Source organism: Rhamphochromis sp. 'chilingali' (genome assembly GCF_963969265.1).
Source record: "Rhamphochromis sp. 'chilingali' genome assembly, chromosome: 6".
NCBI classification, from domain to species: Eukaryota; Metazoa; Chordata; class Actinopteri; order Cichliformes; family Cichlidae; genus Rhamphochromis; species Rhamphochromis sp. 'chilingali'.
In genome coordinates, this window is record NC_137933.1 from 41,588,206 (window position 1) to 41,605,705 (window position 17,500).

Here is a 17,500-nt window from a genome sequence, read left to right on the forward strand (position 1 = left end):
TTTCCTGACTACATTCACACTCCTGGCATGCAGACTGGAGCAGCCAAGGATCAAATCCCTAACCTTCTGATCAGTAGGTGACCTGCTCTACCTCCTTAACTACAGCTACCCGGTGGTAAACATGAGTAAACCGTCACTAGGTTTTGGATAAAGTGTACACTCACAAACCTGTCCAACCTGCATTTGAAACGTTGGCTACCATACCAGTATAGTATTGCAACATGGCATTTGGGTTTTCTAACTAAAATAGGAAAATACCAACATAAATAGAGCCATCATTGCCAGACCTGGCCCACATCTGGTTGACATACACTCTGCCATGACACCAGTCAGTCAAAAGTGCCAACTTGATGCCGGATCCAGGCCAGACCTGTTTTCTAGGAGCCTGGGCCACATAACCCAAACCACAATCAGGCCAGATGTGGCATGCCATCACATAAACAGTGCCATCTACGCCAGGCCTGGCCCATATCTGGATGGCATACCACTTACCACGCCAGAGGTCAGCCAGCAGTGCCGGCTTGACACCAGATCCGGGCAAGACCCGTCTGCTGCGTGGGTTAGCTTTACAGTACATGCACCGACCTCGTTATTCAATACAAACACTCATGACTGGAACAGGAAATAAGGAGGAGTGCACGGATTATGGCCAATTTCCTTGCTTTGCTTGAAAGGACTACACACTCGACACACTCTACACAAGCCAAATCACATTAAATGTTATCATCTTGTTGACCTGCATTTGAGCAGGACCCAGATTAACCCTATGTGGAAACCCTTCAGCAGGCTAACCCAGATTAGAGACGCAGGGAATCTTTTAATCTTCACATCACCAGGAAGTCTTGGACAGCAGTGGTGTGTCTAGAAAATTTTTGTTGGGGGGGCCAGGTAGGGGCACAGATTTGGAGAAGGGTGGCAGATTTAATTGGCAGATAATGTTTTAAAAAAAAAATTCTACCAACCATTAACCATAATTCAATAATCCTATAAACCTAATAACCAAATGCACTTTTAACTCTTATTAGAATGAGATTTTAACCACTACGGTGCAAAGTTTTTAGATACTGCGTTGATAAAGTACAAGAGATACAATCAGTGCTTTGTCAGTGTTTACTCAGCATTCAAGGACATCAATATTTGCATAGCATTTTTACTGACATATAGTGCACATATGTTTTGGGCAAAAACATTTTTGAATATTAAAATACGAACATTTGTAACAAACAATTGACAAATTAGCCAATTCCAATGCAAAACTTTCTCTGCCTGTTAAAAAAAGAAGATAATCTTCTCACAAACTGGTGTTTGATTTTGAAACAGGAAAAAAGTGGAGAAACAACTGAAAAGACTAACATTTGAATAAAACCTGAAAGCAAGTAAATACTTTCTATGCTGCCTTATGGTAAACTTTGGTAATATTGATAAAGAACAGCACTGGCTGATGATGAAATACAGTCAGCTGGCATGGTGACACTGCCAGTATTAACCTGCAGGGCTGGACTGGGACAGAAAATCGGGCATTTTGACTACAGACCGGCCCACCAGGTAGTAAAGCCATAAAGCCTTTGACTGAAAACAAACGCTGTGGTGACAGTGATGTACAGTCTTGTTGGTATATGTATGATTTCTATACATTTTACGTCAGATAAAAACTTTGGTTGTAAGATTCAGATAATTATTTAATAAAAGCTAGATATTTTAAATGAGAATAAGAAAGAAAAGTATTTCTTTGCGCCCCCCTCTCCCTGTTAATGCCCTACATGCCCCCCTGGCAACACTTTGCTAGACCCGCCCCTGCACAGTTACCAGCTGTCAGCTACTCAGAAAAGGATCCTGGTGTTATTTATCTCTCAGAAACAGTTCATAACTTCAACTCATTCATGTCACCTAAAAGGTAAACCTGTTTCTCCATCACCTGTTCAGCTCTGATGATTCAGTAAGGACATCTCCTGGTTTCATGTTTCCCTCTCACCACATATCCAAACTGACATCATGACCAGCAGCTTTACAGCTGTGGCTCCAGCAAACATCAGCTGATACTAGAAATTAATATTAAATACATTCTAACAACAGCTGATCAATCTTAAACTGCTGCTGTTGTTTAGCGCAACATCTGCTGGTTTCCTCTTTCTGGCGCAAAGTGGGCGATAAATAAACAAGAGAGAAAAGCTGATCAGCTGCAATAATTCTTTAAGTGTTATTTTTTCCTTGGGATTCTAATTTCACCGAAGTTTACTAAACTCAACAAACTTAATATTACTTACCGGGACATTTATTCTGTCCTCATTTTCTTTCACCGAAAAATTGTTTCCTGCAGTGCCGTCTTTCTGCTTTGCTCTCCTACCTTTGCTAACGTGATGCACATAGCGCAGAAGCCGATGCTGCATTCACTTACACTCGGATATCTGAGCGTCACCGTGAAAACATAATCGGACATTTGATATTTGATTGAATTTTATTGTTTTGCCTTTGGGGTGGCACCTGGGGTGGCCAGTCTGGTTGGGGGGGTGGCCTGTGCCCCCCCAGGCCACCCCGCTGGACACGCCATTGTTGGACAGCCACAGATTACATCTTTAATATCACCCGAAGAAAGTCCAGAGGTGAGCATGTGTGTGTGTGTGTGTTTACACCCTCCGCTGCACTTTAAGTGAATCCTAACACAGCTCTCTCTTCAGATAATTAAGAGATACTTGAAGATATGAGAACCCTGGAGAGAGCCATAAATAGAGCACATGGGAGAGCGGGTGCTGGAGAGATGCTGGATTAACTGAGGGCGAGCTGGCCCTCGCCGCCTCATTGTGATCCACTTAAAGCTATAACCAAACCTTCTGGAACATCTTATCAGACCGACGCTGCAGGTCACAGGAATGCCAAGCGGCCGAACTGAATTCAGAGCAGCTGCTCTGAATCACGAGTAAACTTTCAGGTGTGAAAAGCCAATCGTCTTCAGCCTGCTTTCTTTTTAGTGTCCAGCAGGGGGCGACTCCTCTGGTTCCTATTCTGATTGTATAGAAATGTGAAAATGAGCCTGTGCTCAGCTGATCTGCACACCTTCCTGCTGACCTCACAGTGTCAGTCTGAAGTTTCAAGTCTTACTAATTAAAACACGATGAGAGCGCGACTTTTAAAAAAGGTGATACAGCAGGAATGTGTTACCGTACAGTGGCAGTCAGATCCACACCTCGCTTTTCACGTCTCATTTTTAAAATGGTGAAATAGCTAAAACGTTGCTTTTTAAAACATTGCGGCGAGATTTCGGTGGCCGATGGAAGACGTCACACACGCTTGGTTTCTGCCCGATCGCTGGAGGTCCCCTCTATAACCGTGGGAGCTTCTCCTGAGAACATGAAACACCCTGAGATGACTGACAAAATCCGTCGTGGTCTCATTATCGAACGCTAGCTGTAAGTCAGGGAAAGCAGCCTCTTTACAACATTTTCACAAATAAAGAAGCTTCTTCTGCTCTTTTGGACATAAAGGCAGATATTCAGAGTAGCTGCAGGATTACTGCAGCTCACAGGTCCTTTCTTTAGACAAACTAAAAAAAATCCAATTATGCTTCAGTCGAGACAAACGAGACAGAGATGGAGGTGCAGAAGAAGTCGTTTATCACAGAGGCTGAGGTGGAGAGCCGATGATCGCTCTGACTTACTGCATCGCAGCTGTGTTCTTACACCTCATTTCACTTCTGAAGCTATTATTAAATATTCTGAAAAATAAATCCACGCTTGTCTGGTTTGCAAAAATGTGCATGCTTATGCTTCCTGAGCTACTTCGCTTTATTTGTGGTGTGATTTTGACTTTCGGCACTTCAGTTTTCATGTCCTCAAATTATCTTCCTCCTCTTTGCAACATGATGCAGAATTGTTGCATGAAAGGCTGAAAGCCGCGCGGTCAGAATATTCTCATCACGATGCTTCGAGGCTGGTTTGAGGTTCTTCTCATGAAAAGCTGCCTTTGGTCTGCATCAGACAAGTCTACTGTTAGTGCTGTTTGGTCACGTTATCTTTGATCCATCTTTCCACAGCACTTTATTCCCAAAGCTCTTTGCCTGAATATTCACTGGCAAACTGCAGTTTTGCTCTAATGTTCTTTTTGGACGGCTAAAGCTTTTTCCTGGCGTTCCTCCTCTGCTGCTCATGTTGTAAGAGTTACCTGCAGATCCTGTGATGAACATCTGGAGGTCTTAGGCTATTTTTGCAGTCTCAGACTAGCACAGGTTTAAAACTGTACCGCTTGTAGATGGTTTCCGTCACAATGACGGGGGTAAGATGGCCTTCATCGATGCTCGCCATCCCAACGATTAAGAGCTCGGGTTATGAAACGAGCTACTACGAATGTTTTAAAGGGAAACCTGGAGATCCTCGTGGACCCGCCCTGCCCGGGACTCTCTATAAAAACCGTACCTAATTAAATTTGTTCTGTCACCCATTTGAGATCCTCTCCTTGTGCATTTCCACTAAACCAGCGGGTGAGGAGCAAGAGCAGGAGTATTTTAGAAGAATTTAAATTCATGGATTTAGTATTTTAGTATTTATTTATTTATTGTCATTGTCAAGAACAATGAAATTGCGTTTGGGGCTTCCATACAACCCAAAAAAAAGAAGAAAATAATAAATACCCCTTAAAACCCAAGTGTACATATTTAACCCAGTGTGACTCCAATGCAATAAGACAATCCTTAGCAATAATGTTCGTAGAAATTCAGACAAAGACCTGAGAAACATGACAAAATACAACAATGCAACCCATTCAATATTATTGTACTGTGAGATATGATATCAGATATGATAGTTATCTATTTAAGAAAGAGGGGGGGGGGGGGGGGGCAGGAGGGGGAAGAGAATAAAGATATGATGCACCAATGCAGACCAGTTCATTGCTATTAAGAAGTTGGATATGGTTATTGTCCGTGAGAGGGGGGCAGAGAGTTCAGGAGCCTCACAGCCTGTGGATACAGGCTGTTGGCCAGTTTGGATGTTCTGGCCTGTATAGACCTGTACCTTCTCCCTGAGGGCAGCAGATGGAAAAGGTGGCGCGCAGGGTGATGTTGGTCCCGCAGGATACTGTGCACCCTCCTCAGACAGCGAGTGGGGAAGATATTACTGATCTCTGGCAGACTTGTTCCAATAATTCTGCCAGCTTCTTTCACCACCCGCTGGAGTGCTTGCTGATCGGCCTTGGTGCAGCTGGGGAACCACACTAGAAATCCATACGTCAGAACGCTGCTGATGGCACAGTTGTAGAAGTTCAACATCAGAGATCTGGGAATGTGTGCGCTCCGCAGTCTCCTCAGGTAGTAGAGGCGCTGTTGGGCCTTCCGTACAACTGAGGTGATATGGTTGCCCCAGGACAGGTCCTCGGTCACAGTTACCCCCAAGAATTTAAAACTGCTCACCCTCTCCACCGCCTCACTGCCAATGAAGAGAGGCAGATGGTTGTTATTTAAAGGTGTGACACAAGTTTATTTGGCTGTGTCACATTTATCAGAGGCACTGACTGCAGGGACACTGAAGGTTTGTTTGTGCCATTATGAGAGGCTCTCCACAGACGGGAGGCGTGGGGTCCCATGAGGACACGGTGTAACGGCGTGCACCCCTTATGTGTCGTTAAAGAGAGGTCTGCAAAGGTTAGCATTTTATTAGGGAGGCCTGGAGAGCTTTTACTGCTCATCAAACACAACAAACTCAGCTCAGAGCAAACAGAGAGGTCGCTGCCGACGTTTAAAAGGCCTGAGACAGAAGAAAAAAAAAAGTGAGGAGACATAAACAGAAGAACGAGAGGATGAGGAAGAGGAGAGATTCAGCCCAGCTGACTGGCAGAGGCCCGGAGCAGAGGAGGTGCAGGGGAGAAACAGAGCTCACGGCTGGGAGTGAATGGCCACACTGTGTGTATGAAAGAGCTTTTCAGCCTCCTCCCAATCAGCACACACACACACACACACGAAGCATGTAACTGTGGGGGTGAAGAGGTGACCCTGACGGCAGTTTGTGTGGTGTGGGCAGACACAGGGATCTTTTCACTCCTCACCTTTAGCTGAAATACCAGAGCTGACACTGAACCTGAGCTCCAGGAGGATGTGTGTGTGTGTGTGTGTGTGTGTGTGTGTGTGTGTGTGTGTGTGTGTGTGTGTGTGTGTGTGTGTGTGTGAGAGACACTCTGAAAAAGCTGCAGAGATGCAAGGACAAACACCCGAGCATCTTGATCACAATACAAACAGCGACTATGTTTTTAAACCTCCTATAGTCTCACACGTGGGAGATATTTGCAGTCCTCTGCATTTAACCCACTCACTCAGGGAAGCAGTGGGCAGCTACCAACCCAGCGCCCGGGCAGCAGTGTGCTCAAGGGTAGCGCAGGGCAGTCATTCGGTGGATTCAAACCCCCGACCTTCCAATGATGGGGCGACCACGCTACCTACTGAGCTATCCCTGCTCAGTATTGCTAGTATACTACTTTAAATACCTCATACTTAAATGCTATATGTTTATTATTTAGCTGCTGTTTTAATATTTTCTTTCTGGTCTTTTTTGACAGGGAAGAATCAACAGGAAAGGGGGGGGCAGACCCGATCCCGGGCCGGGCGCTCTCATGATGTGGCCCGCAGGCGCCCGCTTGATGCAGTGAGCTACGCAGGGCCCGTTAGTTAGACAGTGGGTTTCTGACTGTGACCAGTTTCTCAGGTTCTGCTGTCTCAAGCAGCAAACTGGTTATCAGCTCCAGGTGGGATTAAAACACTCACCTGTGCACACAAACATCATCGTCATCACGCTGATGTTAAGCTCATTTTTAGCTTCTCAGGATAGTTTTTACTGTGTAATCAGTGATCTGAGACAGCAGGTTCAACTGTTGTATTTGATTTGAACTTTTGTGCCTGACTTCAAAGGGCTGTGTGGGAACGAGCAGCAGCTGTTTGCACCTGCAAAGATGTCAGAAACGTCACATTTACACAGCGTACATACAGACGGGGTCTGCTGACCTCACCAAGTTCACAGCGTGGTTAAACCTGAGCCAGAAAAGGTGCAGACGTGTCTTTATTGCCACGGTTACAGCTCGCTCGCTGCTCGAGAGAAGCGTGGCATCAGCAGAGCCCCACAACCATTTTTCCTCACGCTCGCCGACGTCTGCTTAGAAAAAAGGCCGATCGTGGCTCAAGAGTTGGGAGTTCGCCTTGTAATCGGAAGGTTGCCGCTTCGAGCCCCGGCTCCGACAGTCTCGGTCGTTGTGTCCTTGGGCGAGACACTTCACCCACCGCCTACTGGTGGTGGTCAGAGGGCCCAGTGGCGCCAGTGTCCGGCAGCCTCGCCTCTGTCAGTGCGCCCCAGGGCGGCTGTGGCTACAATGTAGCTGCCATCACCAGTGTGTGAATGTGTGTGTGAATGGGTGAATGACTGGATATGTAAAGCGCTTTGGGGTCCTTAGGGACTAGTAAAGCGCTATATAAATACAGGCCATTTACCATTTATCGTGTTCAAAGGTGGGTGTCTGCCACGCCTTTCACCTGCTGAGAGCATCTTTCACAAAAGCAGAAATTATAAATAAGCAGAAAGTAGCGTCTGATTTGCTGAAGTACAGTCGTCCTTAACGCTCGTTTCAAATCTTACACCAAACATTTTAAAGGGGATCAAATCTGGTTTTTGATTGGCCCGTCCTACGACCCTCCGTTTCCTCCCTCAGTGACACAGACAGGTGCTGAGACTAAACCTGGATCGAGTGTCTGTGCTGTGCCGTGGAAGCTGTTTGGCTAGCGTGGCTTGGCTCCACATGCCCCATTACAGGGAAAAGTTTCTGCAACTCAATACAAAGTGATGATGAACTGTTTTAACCCTTCATGTTGCTGTAAGAGAAAGAAAGACAGAGCTGCAGCTCTCCGTCCTCCGTGTGCATTTTATTAAAGCTCTGCAGCTCTGCTGAGCTCTCCATTCTTACTTAAACACATTTATGCATCCCCTGATTTTAACCTTTATCTGTAACACTGCAATTACAAGCAGCTGCTTTCTAGTTGCTCCTTTAGGAGGTATAAATCCAAGGCAGCGGAGCAGAGAGCGGTCAGGGACACCGCAGGTTAACGAGTCAACGGCGAAGGTAAAAAACAATATGAAACTTAATAAAGCCGCACGTGAACTGGCTCGGTTCCCAGCCAGGAAGGAAGGAGAGAAAAGAGGGAGGAAGGAGGTCAAATAATAATAAACCCCAGAACTCCAATTGAGCAGAAAGACGTGAAAAGATAACCACATTCCCGTCGTAATGAATCCACTACTGAATAATAAACACGAACCACGCTGCGGATAAATAATGACCCGAACCCTGATGCTGATAACAGCTGACCGCATGGTCAAAATTTCATTATTCCAGATGGATATCTTAATTGTTCCTGCTCCGGGTTTGGGTTTCCTTTAAACAGAGCTGCCTCTGAGAGTGTGGGGGACGGGAGGTGGGATGATTGACACTGAAAGCCTGCTCCTAGCTTTGCCGCTATTGTTAGCGAGGATCTAATGGACTCTAATTTGTCAAAGTTTACTGAAATACCAACCCCAGCACAGGCCCTGGTGTCGGCTGCTTCCCCACAGCACAGACGAATCAAAGCTCTCCAACATTCTGCCCTCATGAGACTCGCTCGGCGCTTAAAGAGGCCCTGCTCATGCAGAGCCATGAACCCATCCCTGATGTACACCGTGATAAGAGCAGCTCCGCAGGCTCGGGTCGCAGACAGTTTTGTTCTTGTTAGGCTTTGCAAACTGGGGATTCCTGGCACACCAGCAGCTCCAGAGCCTCTCCAAGTTCAGCTTTGCTTATTATGCAGCTGTTAAATATCAAATTCTCATCTTCTTCTTAGAAGATTCGCTTCTTTTCACACACACAGGACTGCAAACAGAGTAAATGCCAAGAGGCGATCGCACATTTGTGGTGAACACTGAGACACAGATATTCTATCTTTACCTGCTTTTTCAGTCCTAATGGACTAAAACTTGGAGGCAAACTATGGTGGTCCTTTTTAGGAAGGACTGGGGTGCGTGCTCCATTTTCAGGACACTGCAGAGGAGTCTCTCCCTTAGTAGAACCTCCAGTGGGACACTGGGGCACCTTACCGAGGACACCTGAGGGTGGGAGTTTGTCAAATCAGTCTGCAGGTGTTTTGTGTCCTGTGGAGGGTGCTATGAAGTTCTTCACTGAATCATCCTTGTTATTAATCTCTGGCTCTCGTCCACAGCATGTCTCTATCCTGTCTTCCTCTCTCAGATTCAACTCAGTTTCATTTATACAGAATCACAACAACAGTCGACTCAAGGTGCTTTATACTGTAAGGTCGACCCTACAATAACACATACAGAGAAAAACCCAACAATCATATGAGCCCCTATGAGCAGCACTTTGGCGACAGTGGGAAGGAAAAACTCCCTTTTAACAGGAAGAAACCTCCAGCAGAACCAGGCTCAGGGAGGGGCGGGGCCATCTGCTGTGATTGGTTGGGGTGAGAGAAGGAAGACAGGATGATGGCTGTATGATATGATAGGGGGTCATATGATTGTTGGCTTTTTCTCTGTATGTATTATTGTATTATTACAGTATAAAGCTCCTTGAGGCGACTGTTGTGATTTTGTGTAAATAAAGCTGAACTGAAATAGTTCTTCTGCCGCTCTATCGAGCGACAGCCTTCAGCTTGCATTGACGTGGTTTGCAGCCGAGTGCAAAGTTGCTAAAGCTGCATGTAAAAAGCGAGCATGTAGTTTAACTGCGATGACAACACAGCACACTTTCTCTCCTCTCAGTCTAAAAGACGAGCTCGGACCCTGCCTCCTCCTCAGCTCCACGTCTGTCCATTTATGGTGTGAAGTGGGTTCAGAAAAAGCAAAGGTGTGGAGGGAGAGAGACAAGTGTACTCACGAAGCTTTCTCCCAAACCTCGCGCTATAACAAGCCGGACTCTCCCTCTGTGCCCTTTTCCTTCCAGTCCTCGGCTCCTCTCTGCAGTTCCTCCACCTCTGTCATCATTTCTACACACAATGGCAGCAGCAAACTGCATTCCTCACAGCCATACCTCATAGCTCGCTGGCATCACAGACAATGCTGTTTTCAGAGCGGGGTGAAAGAAAGGGCTCGGTGATTTCGTCCGGTTGTTGTTTGTGAGCACAGGGGCTGGAGGGAGGAAGCTGGTGTGGGTGAGGGTGGGAGAGGTGGAAAAACTCAGAGTTTGTGATGTAGGTGAGCTGCATTTGAACAGCTGTCCCCACACAGAGGTTGAAGGATGACAGGAAGAGGCTGGTACCAGGAAGACCGGGCCCCGAGGAAGCAGACCAGCGTTCTGTCACTTTTTCTTTTACTTTCTCCTCCCCCCCCCCCCAAAGCTCTGTCTTTCTATTGTTGCATCCCCCCCCCCCATTGCATTTTAGTTACAAAACAAAGTGCTGCACAGTATCAGTGATGAGACGGGGTTACGTTAGGTCAAACCCAGGAAAAGGAAAAGGTCTGTGAACAGCTGAGGCTCTAAATCTTACAGCACGTCAACAGAAACACCCGGACAGTGAAAGGCAATCAGCCGTGATTGTGATTCCCACATCTGCCTGTGATAATCCATGCAGCCAGCCAAGCGTGCACCAACCCTCCGCCGCCAGCACCCCCAGTCTCATTTACAGCCAATCGCCCCCACCTTACATCCACTGTACCCAAACTGCTCCTGCACCCTTCCCTTAAAAAGTCAGCTTCACAACGGAAACTTTTTATTTCTGGCAGATGGAAAAGAAACGAGACTCACAGTCTGTGGAACATCAACATCTCAAACACACCTGTGCACTCTCTGCACTGACCCACACACTGAAACTCACACTGCCACTGATTCATATACAGAAAGCACAAAAAACCTTTGCTGATAGAAACACGTTTAAAAAACAGACTGATCACGTCTGTCGTCTGACTGTAGTGAAGATGAGCTGAACTAATGTGAAAACAGAAACACCAACGGGTCTGAGAAGGACAGCTAACACAGTTAACCAGAAGTAACTGACAAACAGATTGAAATAGGTAACACGGGTTAGTCTTGGTAGCCGGGGATCGGTCCGCCAGGGCCTCCGCTGACACATATTGCACCCACGTTAGCGTTACAGTTGCAACCACTGACTTCTGGAGCCAAAACAGACGATGAGACTGTGAGGCGTTATCAGCTAATGCTAGCTAGCTGCATCCATAGACTGTAAAGGGGCATCAAAATGCTCCAACAGCACAAACACAGTCCAGAGGCCCAGCTCAGCCACCTGTGTCACCATCCACCTGTCAGTCAAAGAGGCCACGCCCCTAATAATACAAACTTTAAGCCTTAATATAATTTAAACTGGCGAGTTAAATAAACTGTGCAGTTGTTATAAAGAGGGAATTATCCACAGAGACCAAGCAGTTTGTGTATCAGGCTAAGTTTTAACATGGGAGTCTATGGGGACTGACTCACTGCTCCCTCTGCTGGACGTCAGTGGTTCCACAGTAGCTTAATTTTGTATCATATACAAAAACATCAAATCAAGCTCATTTTTTGGGTACTTTTCAGGTGTCAAAGTGTGACCACACACTTTCATTTTCACAACACTCGATCCATTTTCTGACGATCTGTTTGTGTTCGGTGAGTTTTAGCAGAGAGACGAGAATAAATGATCGCACGGCTAACGTGGTCACAGAGCCACGAGTACGACCTGGGCCTCTCTCAGAGGGTTCATCCATCTGCTGCTCCAAAGACACCAAATCACCAATCAGTGCAGTCTGCAGCCAATCCCTCATATCAGCTGACTCCAAACAGTGCCAGATGCATTTGTAGAGCAGTTTGTACTGACGTTTATAGAAATTTGGATGGTGAATCATCAAAATAAATCCAAGTGTAGGACAATGACAGCCCACAGGCTGTTGTTTTTCACCCGGGACTGTGTCGCTTTCCTGGGATAAAAGATGGTCTGAACATTACTCTGCAATAACGGCGTGTCAGCTCGTCATCGATTACCTTCTGCTAAAAGCACCTTCAATACAAAACCAGCATCTGTGGACCTCACACATCTCTCAGTCTTTATTATTTACACATTAGAGTCCTGCAGCTGTGGTACTAATTAGATCCTGTCAGCAGCAGCAGGTTTGCGCTGAGCACTGTCGGCTTTTTATGGGATTTTTGCAGATCTGAGTGTATTTTCAGACTCAGATAAAGGAGCAGATGGTGAAAAAGCACTGTGATAATAATCAGTCGGACACGGGCCACTGACAGCAAAGAGACAAATTCATTTGGAAATGTGCTGATGTATTAATCAGGAACAGCCGCTCTCTCTGATGTTGCTGTCAGCACAGTTTGTATCTCATCTGATAAAGTCATAAAAATGGAGCATAAAGAAGAGTATGATGGTCGCGAGAATTACACCCTGACTGGAAGGACAATGATGTGAAAGGGAAGACCAGAGCAGTAACAATGCGCGTCCACCCTGACGTCACCCACTGGGTCTTAAAGCCTTTAGACGGTCTCCAGCTTCCTGAAACTGAATGACCTGAGCAAACGCTGGATCCTCTCTGACGCTAACAGGACTGAAGAAGGACCAAGGGACGTTTTCCCATACGCTTCTACGCTATCGGTCTTATTTTTTACAGGAAGAGGACTCGCCCCCTGCTGGCCTCGAGACAAAATGCAAGTTTAAGGCTTCAAACTACGAAAAACAAAACTCACATAAACCCCAAATAAAGTCGAAGAAACAAAAAAGTGAGAAATTTTTGGGTCCCAAACTGCTGACATCACATTTTGGAAAATCACAAGAGGTTTTTGATTGATGGTGTACATTAATTTATTAATGATCATCACATTAATATGCTGTGTGCTTTACTGAGACAATGAGCACGAGGGTAACTTCCAGGACCAGAAAGCTGCAGCAGAATGATTCTATTGAATTTTGGAAAGAAATTAAAGCTGTCAACAATCGTAACATGCCTCTGTCATCCAGAATTAATGGGAAAGCATTATGGGGACCCTGCAAAATATATCACACGTTTCTAACAATGACAGTATCCTTGGCGGTGAACAAAGCGGCCCTGACACAATAACAGCAGAACATCTGCAGGGAGCCAACAAAAAGAATCTCAGCTTTACCTTCATCAGCTTCTCTGGACTGCTGCTTCTATCTCAGTGCTTCCTAACCAACATTCACACATCCAGACTCCCGAGGACGCATCGGAGGGAAACCTGGGTCACTCTCCTGCCCGTGCAGACTGAGAGCAGCCAACAACCTTCTGGTTTACTGCCACCCCATCTATCCGTCCATCCATTCATCCATGAATCTGTCCATCTGTCCATCCGTCTGCCACCCATCTGTCCATCCATTCATCATTCAATTCCATGCATTCATCCATGAATCAGTCCATGAATCCATCCATCAACACCTTAATAACTCTGTATGTTATTTATTAAATTACCAAAGGTCTGCTCACATGTGAGATCTAATTATGGAGGTCAGATGGAGCAGAGTACATCCACACCCTTTGAGTAACCTACAGACTCCACTAAGGTGGGATAGTGTCGCCTGTTCTCTTCATCTGCACTCGAACATTAAAAAGCAGAATGCTGGCTGTACGGAGGAGAGCCGTTTAAACACGTAGCTGAAGAAGTCATTGTGCCGTCACGCAGCATCTGAACCTACTGTAAGCGACACAGGCTGTTCCTCACGCTTCTGGAAACACTGGAAAACACAGTTTTCCATTTGTGTTTGGATCACTGACGATGGCACGTTTGTTTTTTACTGTAAACTTTCTCCAACACATGCAGCAGTTTAGCTTCTAACTGTTAGACATCCATCACTTTAGAATTTGTCCTGTTTGTCACAGCTCACATCTTGTACTGCTGCATTTTATGCCCAAGCCGTGAGCAGTGCTGTAGGTAGCACATCAGTCCTCTGCACCACCTACCAGCCTGCACATTAAACCTTAACATATTTATAAATCTTTGGGTTTTCTTTTGTACAGACACTGCGACTGCCTCCAGTTCAGCTCCACCTACAAAACATTTAAAAAGTCATGCTGCTGGAGGTACTTGAAAGGCTTTGATGTGCACAGGCCGGCTGACTTTTCCTGATTTTCACCGTTTTACACCAACATTTACGGCATTTACTGCATCGTTTCTTTCTTATTCAATCGGCTTCATTTTATGTTTAAAAACATAAAAGCATAAATTGCATCTGTCTCGATGAGCAGCCTGACTCAGCCTTCAAATCTAAACTTCCAGTTCACCAGAATAGCAAAGCGATCAATAGTAAACACTGCAAGGTTTGAAGTCCCAGCGCCCTGAAAATAGATGGAACAAATATCTGTTCTTCCCTAAAGGGTTCAGGCACAGCAGGGAACTCGGTAACAAAGTAAAAAATACAGCAATGTGTTTGTTTTTGCTCTCGCTAACACGCCAGCGGGTTCCAAATAAAGACCTCTTTGCAGAGCTGATCATGGAGAGCACCGGGTCCACAGCAGCCTGTTGTCAGGGATTAACCAGCTACTATATTTGCCAGAGAAAATCCTGCGCTCGCAATTGCTTCATATAAGGAGGTGACATTTACCCCAGCTCGTGCTCGTGTACAAAGACTGCAGCCGGCTCGCCGCTCTGCCCGGCAGCCTCTCGACCTGTGCAAACTATTTGATTTGGACGGGTCAGCTCGAATTAAGCAGCAGAGCTAACGTCAGAGGCTGTGTGCACAGCGCGTCTGAACCCTGACTTTCTCCGCTCTGATTGGCTCCATGTTTTTGTGGCCCAGTGAGGGTGATGACTGTATAAAAGTAGAATAAAAGTAGAACTCTGTCCACACTGCTTTCATTACCTGGACACATGGAAACATGAAGAAGATGAGGACAGTCCTGCAGAAGGTAAACGACTCCATCTTCATCTGGGTTTGCCCCCCAAATCGGGGTCTCTGTGCCCAACCTGTACAGGAAGTGGAAATAGCAGCAGTCAGCAACTACCAGTGAACAGGGCCGGGCTAAATAACTAACAAACCCCAGGGCAAAACCTTCCTGTGGGCCCCACAATTTCATCCACAACACTCTGTGTTTCCCACATGTAGACTTTACATCGGGACATTCTTCTATTCATTTTTATGATTTCACTGAAATTGATGACAGTCTTTTTGCTCTTATTTTGAAAATTTAGTTGCCGCTAACCAGTTAGCCCAGATCCTTCCTTTCTCACGTCTCAATCCTCTCAACCCACGGTTGGTTGGAGAGACTCCACAGACTACAGCTGCTCATGATGATGATGGGAGTTGCGGTTCTGTGGCTCCCCGTGGCTCTAGAGCAAGGACTCCGGCCACAGTAACCACAGAGACACGGGACACTCATACAGGAGCACAGTTACTGTCCCCCTCCATCCCTCTGCAACGAGACCCCGGCCTACACCCATCTTTTATGTACAGTCTATGTTTTGACGTTGTTGTACAGCTTAACTCTACGTCACTCCGTTTAAACCTCCACCTAACTACAGTTTTACTTCTCTTATCAGATGGAGCCTCGGTGTTGTGAAGGAAATAATCACTTCCGCTCGATTTGTTGTTGTCTTTGTGTTGTCGCCACACAGATCATTTCAACTAATTACGGTGCACAGAGTGAGGACGGTTTGCGCTCCGTACGGCTGCGGAGCCACTTTCTCACTTTGCCTCATAATTAATTTGGAATTAGACAAAGCTGCTTGTAATACAAACGTATCGATCCATAAAATCTCTGCGGTTCAAAGCTGGCATCGGGTTACTCGGCCACGGCTTCTTAAATAGATATGAGTGCAAACTCACGCTGCGGACAGAACATCCAATAAAGCCGCAGTCAGCAGAAAATGAATAATGATGGAGAATCCCAGCAGCTGCTGTGATGGTGTCTGTGAACTGAAGCAGCAGCTCTCTCAGGCGCACACGGGCGCACTCACCTGCGCATTTGCGCCCCTCCGCGCGGGAGTGTTGCGCACTCTTTCCAACTTTCTAACCGCGAAGCGACGCGTCCGCACGGCCGCCCTGTGCGCTGGCTTTGCGCGCATCAGTAGCGCGAGCCCGGCTGGGCGGACGTGGGAGCGACCTGCGCGCGTGGACGCGTCTGAGCCGTGGATTCGTGAAGGGGGAAACGAACACCTTACCTTCGGGGGAGACTCGTCCTGGGCTCCTATGCGCTCCTGTGGAGATGCACCATCGGGGGTACTCCAGTCCGCCTCGCACCGGGATCCGGTCCCGCCAAGTCTGCCCCGAGTCCACACCCCGAAGCAGAGACCGAAACGACCCCAAAGTACCGAGAGAGCCGCGCGGCGGGGCTCCGTGCCTCCGGGAAAGTGTCTCCGGGCTCCTAGCGGCGTGCAGCCTGCCTGCCTGCCGAGGACCAGCGTGAAGCAGCACGTACACGAAAGCTGCAGCTTCCGCTCTGGACTTTCAAAATAAAACCTGTGGCCCCAACCCTCCCGTGTATGTGAATTGGGGGTGGGGGTGGGGGGTGTTAAAGGTACTTTTTGCAGTCACCCTCTGCAGAATTTCACTTTCGCCACCAGGGGGCAGCGTCTCAAAAAATATCTTTTATTGCAGATTTAATTTTTTCTTCCTGAGTTTCAGTTCAGGAAAAGCTGCAGCTGTTCGAGTGTCTTTAACTGTACGTACATCTACAGCACAGCTTCATTTATCCAGACTGACATTCGTCACTGCTTTGACACACACACACACACAGGATGCCTTATTTAACTCTGATGTGTGAAGCAGATTCATGTTCTACGTATTAATGTATCTAGACTAGATGTTTGAAGGCTTCCAGTATTTGTTACTCATGTCCATTTCAGGGCCCACCGACTGCATTTGGACCCAGAGAGAGAGAAGATGCAGCCTCCACACAGAAAGGCCAGAAGGTGGATTTGAACCCAGGACCTCACTGCTGTGAAGTAACAGTGGGAACAGTCCTTTTATTTCACAGGTGATTAAAACATGCTTTAAATCTGAAAGGTAAAACTGACTCATTTCCTGTAGAGCCCTGCTTGTCTGTGGTAGTTTGACACTGAGTAGGCGTCTGATAGCCAAACCTCTGTGTTCCACATGTAAGGAGGAGAAGTCATCTTCATCTGCTCTTTATCTTATTATTAATAATACTAATAATAATTCAGATTCCCGGGGTTTAGGTGTCACCGCTGACTCATCAACAAAACATTCATTAAACTTAATCTACAGATTTGTTCAGACAGACAAAATTCTTCTTCTTCTTCTGTTTGTTTGTTTGTTTGTTTCTCTTGTTTTGCTGTGATCTACACAAAACACACAAATATGAAATCTTTGCATTTTTGTCCAGCTGCCTCCAGTTGAATTGCTTTGGACCACTCTGCGACTTGAATGACTGAGAACTTCCACAGACAACCAAACTGAGAACCTGCCTCATATCACCTACACCTGGTCCTGGTCTCCACCAGGATCCCGCCCAAAGGTGTAGGTCGTCTGGTTCGGTGGTCTCAGAATTTACTCTCTGTTTTTGTGGATGATGGGTTTTTTGGCTCCATC

General features: G+C 46.5%; 1 protein-coding gene across 1 annotated transcript in view; it reads right to left on the minus strand.

The window, feature by feature from the left end:
- adamtsl3 (ADAMTS-like 3) overlaps positions 1–16,336 on the minus strand; it is a 188,575-nt gene extending 172,239 nt beyond the window's left edge. The window contains exons 1-2 of the mRNA XM_080885193.1: positions 16,111–16,336; positions 14,813–14,916 (exon numbers count right to left, since the gene is read on the minus strand). Coding sequence (XP_080741319.1) covers positions 14,813–14,878 — 66 coding nt within the window. The 5' untranslated portion in view covers positions 14,879–14,916; positions 16,111–16,336. The remainder of the gene's footprint in view (positions 1–14,812; positions 14,917–16,110) is intronic.
- Positions 16,337–17,500: the final 1,164 nt, after the last annotated feature.